General features: G+C 37.7%; 1 protein-coding gene across 1 annotated transcript; it reads right to left on the bottom strand.

Moving 5' to 3' along the window:
* Positions 1–540: 540 nt before the first annotated feature.
* Positions 541–16257, bottom strand: si:ch73-252i11.1 (uncharacterized protein LOC553517 homolog). Its single transcript, XM_056367887.1, has 12 exons — positions 15844–16257; positions 13874–14009; positions 12754–13474; positions 12567–12617; positions 12314–12440; positions 11320–11485; positions 7853–7973; positions 7659–7755; positions 7469–7547; positions 3657–3787; positions 3041–3192; positions 541–1790 (listed from the first exon to the last, which is right to left on the bottom strand). Exons 1-12 carry the CDS (start codon positions 16122–16124, stop codon positions 1150–1152), a joined length of 2703 nt encoding a protein of 900 aa, XP_056223862.1. The 5' UTR covers positions 16125–16257; the 3' UTR covers positions 541–1149.
* Positions 16258–19448: the final 3191 nt, after the last annotated feature.

Here is a 19448-nt window from a genome sequence, read left to right as displayed (position 1 = left end):
GGTTTGGTGATCTTCTAATTGTGCAAAAAGCCTGTACATAGCACAAAACACATAGCACTGCAGTTTAACATGGAGTACAGAAATTCCTAATTAACTTATTATTTAATAGTATAAATCATAGTGAAGCCATTGCCAGTGGAAGAAACCAGGGTGCATAACTACAGTGAAATCCCATCTTAACATGCAAACATATTCCCATTCACACTGCAGCTCGTCAGGAAACACAACAGGAGGTAGTTACTAGTGTGTCTGTGTGTGTGTGTGTGTGTGTGTGTGTGTGTTGGTGTGTGTGTGTGTGTTTTGAGGGGAGGAAGGGTGGTGACTTGCAGACCTAATGTCTGATGTCACAGGAAGCACTGATAGCCATATTTCATGCCCTGCCTCATTTCACTAAAAGGCCCAACACAACCGCTGATGGTGTTTTCAATTCATTTATGAGACAGAGAGAGAGAGAGAGAGAGAGAGAGAGAGAGACACAGCTGCAACAGTAACCAACACTGCTGTTTACTGTGAACCTCAAGACAAAACTGTGTTACTGTGTGAAGTTAACATGAATATAACATAACATTTTATTTTCAATGCACAAAATCAATCAACATCACAACAATTCGAACAAAGGCAATATTTTTAGTTGTAGTGAAATTATAAAGTGGAGAACCATTGTAAATTGTATTGTATTTACATGTATTTCTTATATAAAAAAGAACATTAATGCAAAAGAGTATTAATGCATGGCTAAGGTGGGAAAGTTGTTGTCTTCTTCTGCAACGGTTTAATGGCAGCTGACTGAAGACTGTGCACCACCAACTGTTTATTAACTTTTATATGTGTGTAACAGTAGTGGCCGGACATTTTCTTTTGTTGATTTTCAGGAAAATTGTTTAAAAAGTGTTACATTAGGAGGAAAACTTGTCAACATTGCAGCTCTGTCATCAATATTTCCTGTTCACTGTACTTTTATTCAACTGGACTGTTTTTTATCTATGTGAATATTGCACACTTTAATGGATATTACTACCTATATTTCATCTATTCACCAAATTATTCAAAGCATTTTGCATTAGCTCCTTCAGATCTAAAAGAACGATTCTCTTTCAGCAGAGGTTATCCATTTGAAAAACACCACCTGGCCTCACTTCACCTTTACATTTAAGCAATGACGCAGGAATCATTTTTCTTTGGTGGCGGGGTTGGTGAGGAGGGTTTAGAAAAATGTGTGGGTTGGTAGTGGAGTGTGCTGTATGAAGATGTGCTGGGTTGAGCCGATGTGCTACGCTGGTACGAGGATGCACTGGGTTGAACTGGTGTGCTGCGTTGAACTGATGTACTAGGTTGGTACGAGGTTGCACTGGGTCGAACCGATGTGGTGGGTTGGTATGTGGGTGAACCGAGTTGGTATGAAGATGTGATGCGTTGATTAGCTGATACAGCAGGTTGGGCAGTTACTCTACTGGGGATGGCAGCTGGTCTCTGTGCTGGTACTGGTCTCTGTGCTGTTACTGTTGTAGTACTGTACAAGCTAGCTCGCGGGTGCGTGGTCTTGTACTGCAGCAGGTACTCGGGATAGATCTGGTGCTTCTCAAATACAACAAAGATAGATGGGTCTATAACATTATCTACACAGCTGTCATAGAAGTTCACATCCCCGCCGTCTTTAGAAGGAGGTCTGCGGTAGTCAGTTGACCCTTTGGTGAAGTCTCCCACCAGCACCCGTGCGATGAACATGGATTTCACGTCAGAGTCATCAGTGTAGCTGTTGGAGTATTTGGCATCCCGGGCGAAGTAACTACCTGGGTTATGATAAAGAAAAAGATTTCACATTTTTTAGATTAATGTGAGAAAACATCTCATTATACTGACTGTGGATAGACACTAAGGATACTAATGCAACTAATGATTACGGCTGCAAATTATTTTCTTCAATAAACAATCATTTGTTTGGTGTCGAAGGAGTTTATTAGATTTAGCATCTGCTGTGACCAATGAACCAGAACCAATCTCTAAAACAATACTGGACAACTTAAAGAAAACAAGACTAGGTCAAAACCTAGTATATGTCTGGATCAGTTATGGTCAAATCCTGATTTTATAACCGTGACGTCGTCTGACAAAATCACCAAACAAATAAATTAAAGGCAAAGTTCTGTGATTTTAGCTGTATTTACTTATGAAATTATTGCTCAGAGAGAAAGTTAGAAGGGACAGAATATGTTTCTCTTTTTGTCTCTCACACAGCTCACAGCCTCCATCTGGGATCCACAATATTTTGGCCTTTATTTACCTGAATCTCAGAACGTGACAGACCTTTATTAGATGCAGGTCTTTATGTCTAACTCTCTCTGTTTGATATGGAGAATTGGCCATAGGCCAGCAGCATTTTAACACAAAGTCTCATTCTGAGTCGCTCCCGTTTGCCATGTCAAAGTTACTGCATTGCATGTTAATACAAACTCAACACTCCCTGTGACCATTTCAAATTAAAATCCCTCTAGAAACCTTTTATTTCTTAACAGGACTTTTATTGCAATGCTGCTGTAAGCATATTGTCTCATTTCTGGTTGCTGTTGTTTCTGTTGTTTACATGCTATTCAGATCTGCTAGTTCCTTTAGCAGTTAACATGACTTCTCTGTTGCCCTGAGCCCCCGGTTGGCATCCATACACAGTTCAGTCATGAATCAGGTTTATACCCAGTCTTAAAAAAGCCCCAGCCCAAACATTTTTGGGTGAACTCTCCCTTTAAATATAGTGTGTGTAAATCATAGTGAAGCCATTGCCAGTGGAAGAAACCAGGGTGCATAACTACAGTGAAATCCCATCTTAACATGCAAACATATTCCCATTCACACTGCAGCTCGTCAGGAAACACAACAGGAGGTAGTTACTAGTGTGTGTGTGTGTGTGTGTGTGTTGAATGTGTTATTAAGATTTTAGGATTGGTTTAACATACAGTCTTGTTCAAGAGTAAATTTTCTTTTTAACTTAAAATAACTGCACGTCTTTCATTGTCAAACCAGTGAGTAGAATTCTTCTTCATCTCACCTTTGCCGTAAGCAGTTCCATGAGCTCCACAGAGTCTCCAGTCAAAGTTGGTGAGGCAGATGGCGTCTATGTATTTAGAGTCAGTGCCATGAAAAAGCTTTTTTTCTTCAGAACTGCAACCAAAATTGTTGTTCTTCATCTGATTCTTCTGCCTTTATTCAGGAACAAAGAAACCATAAAACTTAAATCAAACTAGTACATTTAGGATTGTGTACTAACATAAAGTTGTGTAATGTAATTTATTGCTGTACAGCAGTCACCGTAGCCACAAGTGTCAATGGCAAGGTGATGATAAATGTCAAAACCAGTACAGAAAAGTCATAAAGTACACTGACTTTATGACTGATATCAGATGACAGTTATTTTAGATAAACAGTAATATCCATCTAGTTTTCTAATGTTAGCTAACATTAGCCACATGAGCTAATACTCATATGTTCAACTTTTAATTAGCAGGAGGAAGAATGTGTTACTTGTGTTACACTTTAAATACTGGACAGTGGTGGTCACCAGGCAGATACAACGATAACCAAGCTTAGATGATACAATTTAAATTCACAACAGATCAGATAAGAGTTAACTTTAAGGATCCAGACCATGAAAATCACAGACGTACCACTGAAAGACTTCCCAAAGAGCTTTGTTCTGGATCCTCTCGATGCTGACGACGTCAAAGCCTCTCATGGTTTTAAAGAAAAGAGTTTCAATCTCCTTGAATTCATCTGAGGAGCGCTGGAGGGAGACTCGCTGGAAAACAAAGACCACAGAGAAAATATATTATTTTTTACCAGGCTAACAATGCAAATTCTCACAAAATAAAACATTTTCAGACAAAATTACCTCCAGTAACTAATTATCGGAGGCAGCGGAAAAAAGTTGCGAACACAACATTGACATTTCATCACCTTGAGTGACAGCTGCTTATTTAGCATCCAGCAGTTACAGAGGGACATTACCATTCATGTGGAGTCACATTTCTGCTCATCTGATGAATCTAAGTCCAATATTCACTTTTAGCTCGGTTTTTGGTCTCCACCAACTCCAGCTGAATGAAATATGTGGTTCTTTCGCTGCTAAATGCTCCACTATGTTCACCATCTGGCTGGTTGCTAACTGTGTCTATCTGATGTTTGGTGCTGGGCAGGTGGTGCAGTGGATTCTTAGAGGTTTTTATGCCTCCGCGCCGGAGACAGCCAGGGCTGGAGACATTATGTTTTCAGGTTGTCCTTACGTCCATCTGTCCCATTCTCATGAATGTGATTTCTCAGTAACTCTATTAGGGAAATCTTGATCTACAATCATTCACTTGGTATCAAAGATGAACTGATTAGTCATAACTCTTCACTCAGCAACTCACAAATGGTTAATATTTAACATGATTCTGGATAAATGGGGATATAACCTAAAACTATTCTGTGTGGTGGAGGCTTATAACTGGGAGGCGATAATTCTAGTTTTTTTGAAAAAAGAAAAAAACAACACTATAAGAGTGAACTAAAACAATAAAGTTATTGGCTGAACAACTAAACAATGAGCTGAAACTCAATATGAGGCTCTGTAAAGCCGAGAGGAAGCAGTGTAGGTCCAACTTCACAAACAACACCTTTCACATTCTTATTTGATACATTGCTATTATAAAATGAATTACTGCATCGCGGTTGTTGCCTCTGCCAATCAGTCAAGTTGCAGTTGAACTTTTGGACTCTGTGATTATTTATACCGGTTTATATAGTGACCTCATGTGAGATAATTGTTCTGTTTTCTAAACATACATATATTTCCTGGCTGTAGATTTAGACCACGTTCATTTTGATTTTGTGTAACGAATAACAGAAACCTGTTAGGTCCATGGTTTACAAGATGGTAAAAGCCTTTCTGCAGGTATTGTTTTCTTTAAATGATTAAAAGGGGGAAATTTATCCTTTAAAGAGGGAGAGGGTGGTGGAGGCTTATGTGTAATTATTAATATATCAATATTCACTTTTCATGGTTTTCTTATCTTAACATGAACTTCATATGGTGAAAATTACACTTTAGTGTCTTTCCTCCGGAAACAAGCCAAGCATTTCCATATAAAATTCAGATGACACTATACAATAACCAGACAGAAATTATTATCACAGAAGGAGCCATTAATAATACATTTGATAAATTAGACCATAATAATTTGAAAAAACAGGTGTTTAAAGAACTTCAGAAGAATTTGAAAAATGTTATTTCTACTAATAATTAATTAGAATCATGTGGATTATCATTTCCATAATTGAGAGACTACTGATTATATTTTTATTAAATTTTTTTTTAATTATATTTATCGGATTAAAAAATGTAGGAAATTGTGATGTGTGATGATTCTCCCTGATCCTGTCTTATTGTGCCAACAGGAAATAAACAGAATATGGAGAATGAAGAGATCCAGAGTTTATTAAATGAGTTAGTAAGACCACAGACCATTATGTTATTGCACATGCTGAGGGAGAACAAACCAACTGGAAAACACATTTTACATTAGAGGGTGGATTATTTCATGCTCAGCAAAGAAAACAAATGAATCAGAAATGACAAATGAATTCATTCCAAATTAGAGTAAAAGACAGAGACACTGCAGCCTTAGAAAAGTTCCATCAAAATCTTTACTAGTGTCAAAAGGAAAATGTCTGAATTTAAAGATGATGAATTTCTACTTCTGAAAAGTTATTAATTCAAACCAAATAATCTATTGGTAAATAAGACAGGTAAACACTTGGCAGCTCTTCAAATAGAAATCAAATCAGCCATAATACTGAAAGACAAGGGCACAAATGTGATAATTAGGAACAAAAAGATTATTGATAAAGAATTTATATTATTTATTGAAAATCTGTTAAATCTGGAACTGGAAGTCTCTTTCAGATTTTAGACTTAATTAGACTTTTTAGACTTATTTATTTAACTTTAACTTAACTCAACTTATAAGTAAAAGAAGAAGAGACATTTACAAGCAAATAAAGGACATGCTTTAGTTTCACACAACAAAGAAGCAGAAAAGCAAAAAAGCATGATATATCAGTATAGCCTTTGATGGCCTTGAATGGCCTTTGGGTCAGAGTTAGATTTAAGTGGGCGAACAATGTTAAATATTAGGATGTTTAATAAATGACAATAAAATAAAATAAAATTTCGAAGCAATATGAAAGAAAGAATCATCCAATAATTAGGGAACCAAATCCTCTGGTTGCTCTATTTTTGTTTCTTCCTGTTTCATCTGTTAAAACTGCTCAGCTCCCAAAGATTTTATTTTTGTTTTCACCACCTACAATTGTTTAAGTATATTCTATCATTACAGGCTTTATATGGGGGAAAAACCTCATAGATTAACAAGATGATGCTCTTTCACATCTTTCAAAGTCCGACAGAGGATTGAATGACCAGATTTAGAACTGTACCAAGCATTTTACTACATCATACTGTGGATATTCATATTGAATCTGCAGGAGTCCAGGAGACATCCATACCAATTCCAAAAATATACCACTTGATGGATCATTGCTTGGACAGCTCTTCAGGACTTGTCATTAAGTGGAACTACATGGAGGAACAGAGGGACAGAAACAGTTAATGGCTGGTAATAACAGGTAAAGTTGAAAGAATCTACAGAACTGTTTTTCTACACACTTTGTTCAAATCTAGTCTGAGGAGAACCAGTATTAGTTTATGATTTAGGGGATGCTGGACTTGATCCAATATAAAATAATTTATAGAATTGTTTATACCAGAGACACAAAAACATGACATTGGTGTATCAGGCAAATGTTTAAAATGTGGAATTATGGATTGATTGATCCACTTTTTCTGGGACCATTGTAATTAAAAAGCTCTGGTTTGTCTTTGAACATTGGTGATTGATTTCATGATATATTTATTATATATTTAGATTTAATTTCATGATAGTAAAGCATCCGAGAAGTTGGATTTTTTTGTTTTGTCCTCACATACTGTTGGATCAACAGTATGTAAGGACAGAAGGGTGTCAATATGAAGATTCACGCTCTTTTACATTTTATGTACATCAACCAGGTGGCACTAAACAATGAGTTAAGCTTGACTGTTGTAGGTGCTTGGTAATTTTTTTGTTGTTTTTTTATCTTGTATGTTTGATGTAGTCACCATTGTTAAGATTTATAAATAAATAAATAATAATTAATAAATAATAATTGTACAAAAATTGTGTTTTTTTGAAAATGGAACCCAGAAGACAAATGAACAAGAGACGAGCAAATACGGACGCCATGAAGATGATGATGATGTGGGTTTGGTTCTTCCAGCAGTTACTTGCTTTTCTAAAATATTTAGCAGTATGTACATTCACAAGCCTGGGAGTGAATATTTGTTGAACCAGCGGCGACTGAGTTAGATTTATGGTTTGTAGGTGTAGTGTATTCACAATACCTTGTATCCTGTCGCAGTGATCTGTGTCTTATCCCAGTGGTCTGGTATAGCGTAAAGATGTGGTTGAACCAGAGGCCTTCTGAAGACAAAAAGCAGACAAAGGTCAGGGTTAGTTTTATTGTGAGTCTGTATGATGAAAGGTCTCAAAATAGGGAAAATTAACCAACGTGGTATATTTGAGTTGTTGTACCTCACTCTCGTTGCTTTGACGTCTACTGCAGACACAAACCGGGGCCGTCTTTTCACAAGCCTCTTAGTGCCATAATGCTTGTTTGTTTGTATCATGTCTGATGTAAAAAAAATAAAAATAAAGACATCATTATAATACCATTATAATATCTTATAACTGTAAACTCAGAGATCATTTGCATAATCTTTGTTTACCATGGAAACTGAGTGAATATGACTGTGAACCAGCGGTGAACTCCACCACGTCTTTGTCATTGTCCAGAAACTTCTGCTCCAGTTTAGCGCTGTCAGTGTCTGCTGTTCTGTGTCCACCAGTCTGGAAACCAACACAAATCAGTCAGTGATCATTCCGACCAATCAGGAGCCACTTGGTTTGTTATGCAGATATAATTGCAGACAGCAACTATAAATACATTTATGTTAATTTCTGTCAAAAACGATGACAGTTGGTTTCAGCACAATGGTCAGAGATAAAGAGAGAGAAAGACCTATTTTCCAGGAGTTAGATGAGATGATTGATACCGCTCTTACGTCTTTACGCTAAATATGAAGCTAGCTCCTACAGTGGTTAGTGTAGATTAGCAAAAGGAGTGGAAGTAGGGAAGCAGCTAGCAAGAGACTGGTCCATGATAACAAAATTCCAGTCTTGTTGTAACTGTGAGGTTGCCAGGCAACCAGCAGAGTCAAACACACGGCGAGTTCATGTCACTATAAATATGATACACAAATTGCGAAAAAAAAAATGTTCACATCGGCCTCTGACTTTTCAGAAAAACAAATGCACCGCTACTGACAGTTACGTCAAAATAAAATCCAATATTAACACTAATATATTAAATCTATTCAGCTCCTTGTATAGGAGCTGGACACTGTTTGTGTCTGGTTCCACTTGGTAAAAAACTGCTGCATATACATAACAGAATAAGTGGATTTTGTTACTGTAGTTCAGAGCGAGGCTAGCAGTTTCCCCCTATTTCCAGTCTTTATGTTAAGCTAAGCTAACTGGCTGCTGGTACTAGCTTCATATACAGCATAATGACATGAGAGTGGTGTCAATGTTCTCATCCAACTGCCTACAAGAAAACAAATAAGCATATTTAAATGGTGCTTAATGTTGTATTTATTGTTGTCAAACAACCAAAATTATTTATATAATATAACATGATGAATAATTTTCTGTATTGTGGTAATTTATATGGATTGATATGAAATATATATTTTTGCATGATTATAACCATGGTAATTCCATTCAATTTCATTTGGCTGAAATGTGAGGAATTAAATAAATATGCTCTCTGTTCCAGGATCAGTTCTTTAGACACTGAATGCATTTTAGTCGGAAAAGTGGTGGAAAAGTCTATAACCTCAAGTAACCTTCTCCTGGGAAGAGTAAACCTTGAGGAAAAACTGTAACTCTCAAAGATGGAAAACAGCTTTAGTGGCAGGAGCTCCACCAAATGCATTAAAACTTTATTATTTTATTCAACAGTCCAATATGAGCATAACAAATTCAAATTCATGTAATCTGGTTACAATCCCTGCTGGTGCTAATCTCTGTCCTCAGAGACGCTGCCACCCAGCTCAGGCAGCCTGGCTGCTTCTCCGCCTCTCTAGATTTATTGTGTGGATGCAGAACCATAAAGGATAAGATTAAAACTTTAATGACGAGCTGTATGGCAATAAGCTTAAGAATACAGGAGAAGAAGAAATGTCTACATAATAAACATCAGATGGCTACAGCAGTATATAAAGAATTGGTAGGTTATGTAAATACATGTCGTCATCAGTTCAGTGCGGGTTTAGTAGATCATGAGTGGGAAGTTCAGTCCTGGTGCAATTTGCTTTTTTTAAATTCTGTCCTTTAGACTCACAGCTGACACAGCTACACCGTGACACTGTCACTGTCAGAGTCCACATGGACCACAGCCAGCGAAGCTCAGATACCTCAGTATTGCATTACAGGACTTATAACACATGATAATTTTTACTGCAGCCTCACTTCTTGCTTGTCATGAGCAAAATTTGTTAGCGTGAACTTAAGCAGAATTGTCACCACAGCAGCATTTAGGGATGTGGTGTGCCTCCAAATATCATAGATGGAGCAAAAGTGACCATTTTTAGCCCAAATCAGCTCCACTTGCTTTGCTAGGCGAGGCATGTTGTCAGTGTGCATATCTTCACTGAAACTGTGGCTGCTGCAGCCATTTCTTCATGCTGCTCCACTGTTTGCTAACACAACACTGATAGGAATTGTTTCACTGTTTCAACCAGAGATTTTTTATACAATTTGTATGAGGCGGTGTTGCTGGAAGAGTAATGACTTCAAAAGGTGATCAGCATTAAAATGGTCAAATATGTATGAATTAAAAACCACAAATATATCTTTTTATGGATCAAAACTTCAAATAAAACTGCAAAGTGTAAAATATGGGACCTTTAAATTGGCTGCAATACCAAGGAGATAATGGGACATCCCTATTTCACAATATTTACCATTTAGTATTACATAACTAACATGATGGTAAACAGCAAATACCTGCTAATGTAATGAAAAACAATATAAACTGACTACCGGGGGGGTGAGCTACGACTTGTTAACACGACACTGAAACTTCATCACGTAAAAGTTGATATGTCAAACTTACTAGCAAACTGTTGCTTACTTACACATCCAGCAGTGAGTTAGCAACATTAGCAGCCAGATGGCAACATTGGCATTAATTTAGCATTGTGTCTCTAGTCACCTGATCAATGTAAGTCCAGTATTCACACTCTTTTAATCTGAATTTGTTTATCTGAGGGAAATATCTGACTCTTACTGTATGCTCCACTAAGCTAGCTTAGCTAGTTGCTTGCTAAGTGTGTCTCCTGTGTTATTGAGTTGGCAGGTAGCATATTGTGGGTTCTTTGAACTTTTTTTGCTAACAGTTGCCTCCTTCACTGATGAGAGCTACGACACTGAAGACCAAAATACTGAGCTGAAGGACACTACAATGCTCCATACATCTGAGGGGAACTGCAGAGAGGAGTGGATTCATCACTATGAGTGTCACTTTCACTTTAAAAATGGTTATTTGAACCATTGCTCCTATTAAAAAAAAGATAGATTTGTGCAGCTTTAAAGGACCAGTGTGTAGTATGTACCCCTCCATTTCCAAGCATGTAGGAGAATCTACGGTGGCCTTCAGGTAATGTAAAAATAAGAAAGGCCCTCTCTAGAGCCAGTGTTTGGTTTGTCCACTCTTGGCTACTGTAGAAACATGGCGGAGCAAAACGGCGAGCTCCGTGGAGGACGACGCGTTCCCTATGTAGATATGAAGAGTTTATTCTAAGCTAATGAAAACAATGATTGTTAGTTTCAGGTGATTATCAGTGATGAAAACATAATTATTAAAATTATATTAAATTTCTGTCAATAGATCCCCCTAAATCCTACACATTGGTGCTTTAGCAGAAACAAACAACGCAAATACAAAATTCAGACCATCCTGGAATTAAACATATGCTGAACTGCAACTTTGAATTTGGTTATATTTTGAGTGTCGATGAATTATGTACCAGAAATTTTCAGTTGGACCCTAAACTGTGGCATCCAGAGAAAATTCCTGGTGTTTTCTCACACATTAACACTACTACAACCGACTACAAAGGAAGTTACTCACAGCTGAAGAGTACATGTTCCACTTTCCAAACTCGTCCTCCCAGTACCAAACCCACTCGGTGGTGTGGATGAAGGTTGGCTCAACCAAAGAGTTAATGGTAGAGAGTCGCCGAACTTTGTTCAGTCCACTGGTCATTGTGTCAAAATGCACAGCCGGGGTTGTACCACTGAAGTCAACAAAATGAGTAATTAATTCACACAATTCATGTTATGAGCAGGAGAAAAAAAAATTCAAAAAAGTGTTTCCTGTGAATACATAAAACTCACTTTTTTCAACAGGTACAGCATGGAAATGCAATTATTTATTTTAGCTGTATCAAATGATCATCTCTCCTGCTCTCAGTAACATCTTATTTACACTGAATGATCCCTCTCTGCTTTATGTGATACCCAACGAATCAGAATTATATGGAAAAACAAGTTGCTCATAAAAGCTTTTTATTGACTTTATTAATCATTATTTTTACTGGACACAATCAAGTTCAGTTTACCTGTCTTGAGGTGTATAACTCAGCATAGAAAACTATTGTCTTCTGGGTTTCTAACGGGAGCTTTTTAAATTCTGAAAAAAATATCCCTAGTGATGTCACCAGGGTTCATCTGTTATCCAGTTGCATCATGGGAAACGTAGGACTCTCTGTTTTCAGAGATGGGTCTATAGTAACTAAAAATCTGAATATTTCAGGCTCTACTATTTATTTTAAGATGTCGCTTGTGAGTCCCACAACTCATAAAACAGTCAGCCAATCAAAATAGAGGCACAGAACCTCCTCTCTTCTGGTTGGCTCACCAACCTGTTGTTACAAGAGCTCCAGAGAGAAGTCTGAGAGAGGAGATGTAAAACTACATTGAGATGATTTTTGGTTCTTAAAACCACAAATATATCTTCTTATGGATCAACACCAGAAAAGTGTAAAATATGGGAGCTTTAGTCAATAGTGGTAGTAGTTAGAGTAGCATCTTCCCAGAATTACAGAATTGTCAGATGACAGTACCTGTAAGTGTTTTTGGGGTCACAGTAGTCCTTCTCAATCGTCTCATTATCAGCCATGGCGGTCCACTGATTACCCTCTTTGACCTGCCATCTGTACGGCATCTTGTCATGAACTTTAAAACACTTATCTGAGGACACATCGGCCATAAAAACAATATCATTGACACCTGATCATACTTATGAGACCATCACACTCCAGTACACAGAAGAAGTGTAAAAATTACAGTTTTGCATGACGATCATTGATTACTCACCCTCATGTTTACAATGTCCCTTGATGAAATACATGCATATCTCAGTTTTATCTACGGGAAACAAACAGAAAGGACGTTATGAAGTTTTGTTTCTTCTTTTACATCTTACACAGTTCTTTCAGACAACAGTTTTAATTTACTCTCCCATTAAAGCTTTTGCAGCTGGTGTAGTCGTGTAGGTGTTTACCTCTGACAGGCCTTCGTCTTTTGTTCGTCCCATCATCGTTGTCTGTGTTTTTGTCATTGACAGCAGAAGTGAGGTCATTAATGGAACGAGTTTTTTGCAGCTGCTGGTTGCCTCGGTTGCCCCAGTTACCTCCTCTACCTCTGGCAGCCGTGGAGGTTTTATTCCGAGGTTTTCTGTTCTGACCGTCGTCGCTGTACGCATCGGTGTCGTTGGTAGCAGCAGAGATGTCGCTGGTGAAGGACTCGCTTTCACTTAGTCCGTCCTCAGTGTACAGATCTAAGTTATCCATGTCAGCAAGGATGTCGCTAGTAGAGCAGGTTCGTGGCAGATTCATAGAGTAGCCTGGGTTCCCTCTGTTGCCCCTGTTGCCCCTGTTTCCCCTATTGCCCCTGTTGCCCCTGTTTCCCCTGTTTCCCCAGTTTCCCCTGTTGCCTCTGTTGCCCCTGTTTCCCCTGTTTCCTCTGTTTCCCCCTTCACCCCTGTTGTCAGAGAATCTTAAAGCCTCTTTATTTGAGTAAACAAACTTCAAGGACTGAATAATGTTGTCAGGCACATTTCTTTCCATTAGGATTCTCAATGGCTGTGGAGCATCAAAATCATGAGGCCTGAAGCAGCTGCAGTCACCGCTCAGGGACCTCTCACAGATGTGCAGTCTCTTGCAACCATCTCCATCCTGACATCGGCCGAACTCTCCATGACCGTTGTTGTAATCATAACATATCTGGCAGAGGGAGAATAAGACAAAGAGAAAAGGTGGTTATAATCAAGCAAAGCAAAAACAAGAACAAAATGTAAGAAAACAGTGAATTGCTGTTGTAATATTGACAACATTTTATTTTTCAGTGAATAGCTCCTTAAGAATGATAAATACAGATGTTATCCAGCTAAACCTGGGTGTCAACAAACATCTGGTAATGATGATAAAACAGATAAGGGCTTCAAACTTTTAGTCAAGTACAGGTGTTGATATTTAGAAAGCTCTAGGGGTCTCCAGTAATTATATTTAAGAGGATCTATGTGCCCATCCATACACCGAGGCGACCATTTTTAGTTCTGATCCACTCTGTGACCGATCACACTATCTGATTTGAATGCACCTTGTGTATGTTGTCAGACTTACAGGAGGCAGGAGTGCGTTGTCGCTCTGCAGCAGCAGTGTGCACAGCTCTGTCCTGTCCAGACTCTCCAGTTCATGCTCTCTTAACATCACTTGGTTGTGGTAAGTGTTCAGCTCATGAGAGAAGCTGCATCCTCCCCTGTTATCAAAGAACACAACACACATAGTTCAGAGTTTGTTCATTGCTCAGGAAAAAGAAGAGATTTCTGTTTGAAGATTTGTAAAAACAGTGCGTTTAAATTAGCTTAAAGGCTGGGTTTGGTGAGCCTGACAACTATTATAATACCTTTACTGATTTAAATGTCAACCCTGAAAAGCAAATGATAGACAAACATAAAGCTAATGATATAGTATCATAACCAAACAAATGTGAGTTGTAGAGGTAGCTACAAAGAGGTATTGACCGAGTTTAAGTGTGTTTGTATTCCTGACTCATGCAAAACTTGTCAACACAGACAGGCTGAAGGTCACCATCAGTTTTGATTAAATATACTCATATTTATGGTTCAACTGAATATATATCTATAACTGAACATCAGAGTTAAGGACACTCACTGGCTGGAGGGTGGTGGTAATGCACCAAAAAGCTGTTTGCCAACTGCCAAAAAACACCAGAAGAGGAAGAATTGTGTTTTAAGACAGTACCCAAGTATTAATGACACGCTGCATGCGGATTAAAATCATAGCACATCTTTCAGCGCCTGTATTGGTGTAGCCCGGACCAGACTGTCATCTGTTTTATGTTTTTAAACTGCTGCATTATTTGTTACATGCAGGCCAAGCAAAACTTCCATTGAATCTACTGTTTACCTTTACTTCACCTGATCAGTTTTGAGTTGTCCGGCTTTGTTTAAGTGGTAAAATATTTACTCACGTTGGATTTTCTTAGCTTTTAAAAGTAATCTCCTGTCTGTTGTCTACATGTAGTATACAAGATTTCATTTAGTTTGGGAAGTAACAATGTTTGGGGGCTGAGGATGGTAGGAGGAGGTTGTACTGAAAAAGAACAGCGAAGAACAGCGATGAAAAGAAATTAACATGAACTAGTTAATTTTCATCTGTGTGAACTGAACTTTGAGCCACCACTTGTTAAGAGAACTTGCACAATACCATGTCACCACTGTGAGACATCACACTTGCCTTTATGGTCTGTATGACTGTGGAATGGAGCTTATATTAAATTTCAAAAACTATAGTGAATTTGGTTATTTCCCACTGTATAAGTGCTAGAACACTTAGAGACAGTATACATGTGTATGAGTCAAATGTTCAGCTTCAAGAAATGGTTTGAAAATTTGGAAAATGTGTTTATATGTTGTCTTTTGTGTGTTAATGGGCTTTAGAGGTGCTGGAAAGGCAGTTTTTGTTACCTTTCTACAAAGTTATGCTAGCTGATTCTCATCGATTGAAGTCGTCGTGCTAAAATAAAATAAGCTGAGCTAGCTTAATTAGCATCTTGGCGGTGGCTCCGTCTTTAGCACAGACATGACAGCCATATCAATTTTGTCATTCAACTCTTTCCGCAAAATGAACTTTTTCCTGAAATCGTGTTTGTCTAACTTTGAAGCTACATAAAACGTTAAAAATACATAACGGCTACAGCTGTTCAATGTGGTAAATTAGCCTGTTAAGCTATCTGTCAACCCTCAACGTTGCAATCAACGTAGGGGTTAAATGTCGGACTTTCTCAACGCCACGTGAACGCACCGCGCGTGTCAAGGCCTTTAAACCAGGTAAACATTAGCAGTAGTGACAGTCGGTTTAATGACAACTCAGAGACATTCTTCATTAAGCAATATTAAACACACACATGAAGTGATGATAATCTGAATCTCAACAATAAACGTTCTTAAAAAAAAAAAAAAAATTCAGACTCCTGTAGAGGAGCCACAGGCCCGTCAAACTGCCTACTCAGCACCAAGGCCAGTCTGAGGCGAACCACGACTCACCTCACTTTAAACGAACATATTTACCTCGTCCGAGTGAACCGGCAAGATCCGCTGAAGAGGAAGTTCTTACACAGGTGCAGCCCGCTGCATGTCCCCGCACAGTCCTTGACTCTGCACAGCCTCAGCCTGGTCCGGGCCACCACCTTCGGCTGGCCTTTGGGACAGCACGAAGCAAATTTCTCTCGGTTATTAGTGATCTGCGATAATTTCGCGGAGTCGCCGGAGCAGAGATTAAACAACAGATCGTCGGTGTTAACTGCTCCGTGGTTGGCGCAGAAAAACTTCAGTATTTCTGAGTCCATCATTTTTGAAGCTCTTTCTGGTTCTCCTTCCACCTCCAGAGAAGACAGCGGCTGATGACTGACTGACTGCTGGGCTCACAGGAGGAAGGGAAATTCAGTATCATTTCTAGAGACTGGAAACCGAAACTTAACTCTCCTCAGCTGGGCTTGATGCTGTAACGCTGCCACTCACCGCTTGGGGGCGTCACCGTGTTATATGTTATTATCATACAACCCTGTTCTCACCTGAGCACAGAGGAGAGTTTCCATGCTGCTTCACAGCTGAACACAGTGGGAAACTTTTTTAACAGATATTTTATTATGTCCTATTAATACATTCAGATTCATAATTCACTGTAAGTGAAAGTTAAGTACAGGCAAATATATAATTAATGTCATTGTATTTTTTTTCTTTTTCTTTTTTATAGAAAAGTCAAAATAATGTGGTTTCATATTCACATAATTAACTTAATTATTTGAAATTTGTATTTTAACCGGTTTAAATTTTTTCAAATTCTTTTAGTATCAGAAAATAACTTTAAACTTAATCTTATTTATTAATCTCCAGAAATGTAATATTTGACAAATATGTCCATATATCAAGAGTGAAGTTGCTACAGCCTATATGTCACCTATAAGTGATATATTATTATCTCATATATACATCCTCTGGATATATGAAGATATACTTTTATAACGTATATGAAATTCCCATATCAAAATGTACAGGTATAGGTTATTAAAAATATCTATATGATGAATTTTTATGTGGTATAATATGTTGCAACCATATATGCTAACAGTATAGCCTATATTTAATTTATATATGCAGTTTTATTAAAACAACATAAAAATTCTATATGCTTATATATGTTTTTCTATTAATTTCTCATTCATTTTAAACATGTCTATCATCCTATTGTGGGAAAGTGGTTTCAGACTTTTGGCTCCTATTGTATATATTATCAGCATATAGAAGACTAACAGGCTTTGGGATGAATATATATTTATGTACTATATGTCTACATATAAGCATACATACATAAACATGCATGCATATTTATATGAGCTAGACATATATATTGTTCTTATTTCAAATGGTTTTATATATCATTTTTTACATATGTTTTTATTTTATATGTACATATGTTTCATATATGGAAATTCAGTGATATGTACATATATTACATTTGTGTATGATATAGTTTTACGGTAGGTGTGTAATATTATGTTTGTCACCTTTTTAATCTGATTACTGTAATCCCATTAATGTAATCTCTCAATCCCACCAGCTAAATTACCTGTCTACTTCAAAGACACAATCGTTCCAGTCAGTTTTTTTCATGTATTAGTGAAAACACAAAATTCAATTCAATACATTTGTGGGTTTATTCCCATAGCTATCACAATTACAATTTCAGAACTAAAACTGAAAAAAATAAAATAAAACTGATTAACACTTTAGTGTCGCTTTAAATGGATAGCATTGCATATAAAAATACCTTTGTGGTGTAGTTTTTGACAGGAACTTGATTAACGTGCAGATTACTATTTACAGGAGACTCCTGAGACAATTGCCTGCACCAGTGCCAGTTGACATACATGTCTGATTATATCAAGATAGATAATTAACCGAATGAAATGACATAAAACATGTACATCCCAATTGTTAACAAGGTCTCAGCCCTTTTAAGTATCAGCATGAATTCATTATCCCTCAGCTTCACTCATCTGCATTTGCTCGTTAACTTGGAGCACATTTCCCATCAGCCTCATTGTTTCCTGTCCCCCCTCCCTCTCGTTGAAGCGAATATACATGTTGGAAGTGATTTTTCTATAATTCTGTGTGCCTCCTTCCACCAGCTGCTTCCACCAGTGACTCTGAAGCTTGAGGTTTCAGGTTTCAGCATGCTTTTGTGCTGTAAAATAATCCAGATTTACTGTCAGTTCTGACCTGGAGGCTGACAATAGTGATGTACGAATTCTCATGGTCCATCAATCTAAGATGGCGTACAGTCCAATAATCTTCTTTGCATGTCAGATATTTGAGGCGTCACTATAACGTCTATGGCCTTTGCCATTACCAGATCTCAACCCAGCTGAACACCCACAGGAAACTTTGGACCTGCTCATTGCTGCCATTAGCAAAACACCAAAGGAGTTGAATATCTTTGGAAAGAATGGTTCCACACACTTTAGGAATCTATGACAAAGAACATTAAAGTTGTTCTGGAGGCTTTTGCTGTTCAAAACATCTTGTGCCAGTGAAGTTGTTTCAATGGAGATAACTTTGTGCAAAGGAATAATTGTCCAACAAGTCATTTAAACCTGTATTAATTGTTTCATGGTCTGTAAATAGTAAACAATTTGATTGCCTATATACACATCCAGACATAGAGCAGCACAAGCACAGTGGGTTTATCAGAGGTTTTATACTGAAAATAGATTCTTACTACTGCTAAGAAAAACAAGGTTGATGGGAGCAGTGAGACTGAATCAAAAAAAAGTAACGTTACGAGCCGTAAAATCAAAACAATTAGCTAAAAGAGGCAAAACCGCTGTGTAGAGCTTAGGCTAACTGCAGTAGAGAAAATTCACTGTGCGTCTGTTACTATGAGCAACAGCTGTCTCATTACACACAGTCATTTAATTCATTGTTAATGCAAAAATAATATGTGCAGCTTTCATATTAGCAGTATTCATTCCTGATATTCAGGACTCACTATTACACACTTATAATTGCACAGTATGTGGACGGACAAAGAAAGTGACAACAAATATTTTAAATTATTTAATATTCACTTTTGTCTCATATAGTATTCATCTAATCTTATTTGTTTTCTTATACTGTAGCCTGTGCATTTTGTATTATAGGTTTTATATTACATTTCTTAACGGTGACTTTGCTATATGGTATTGACCGTTTAAAAAAAAATAAAAGCCCATGCCATATTTTAATTAAAACACATGCATTAATCACCAGGAGTCCCTATATCCTATAGGTTGATATCTTTATACCTCCTTTAATGAGTTACACTCGTGCTGTCTAATTAAAGCGCAGAGGTTTAGCCTGTTGTGTAACCGCATTTGCAATAAGCTTTGATTAAAAACAAATACAAGGAAAAGTAGTGTAACTGACGAGTGTGTCTGTCTGTGTCAGTCGTGTGCTATGGTCGTGTGTAGTTGTGTCTGTCTGCAACGAGACCTGCTGCGATTTCCTGCTTCGGGTTTCCCTTTAAAAGGGGGCAAGGCTCAATGCTGGGAATTCACGTCATTTCGCCGTTTTACACACATCCAGATCAATGAGAGAGAGAGAGCGAGAGAGAGAGAGAGAGAGCGAGAGAGAGA

Source organism: Seriola aureovittata, chromosome 22 (genome assembly GCF_021018895.1).
Source record: "Seriola aureovittata isolate HTS-2021-v1 ecotype China chromosome 22, ASM2101889v1, whole genome shotgun sequence".
Lineage (NCBI taxonomy): Eukaryota > Metazoa > Chordata > Actinopteri > Carangiformes > Carangidae > Seriola > Seriola aureovittata.
Note: the sequence above shows the minus strand (reverse complement) of the source record. Positions and strands in the feature narration are given on the sequence as shown.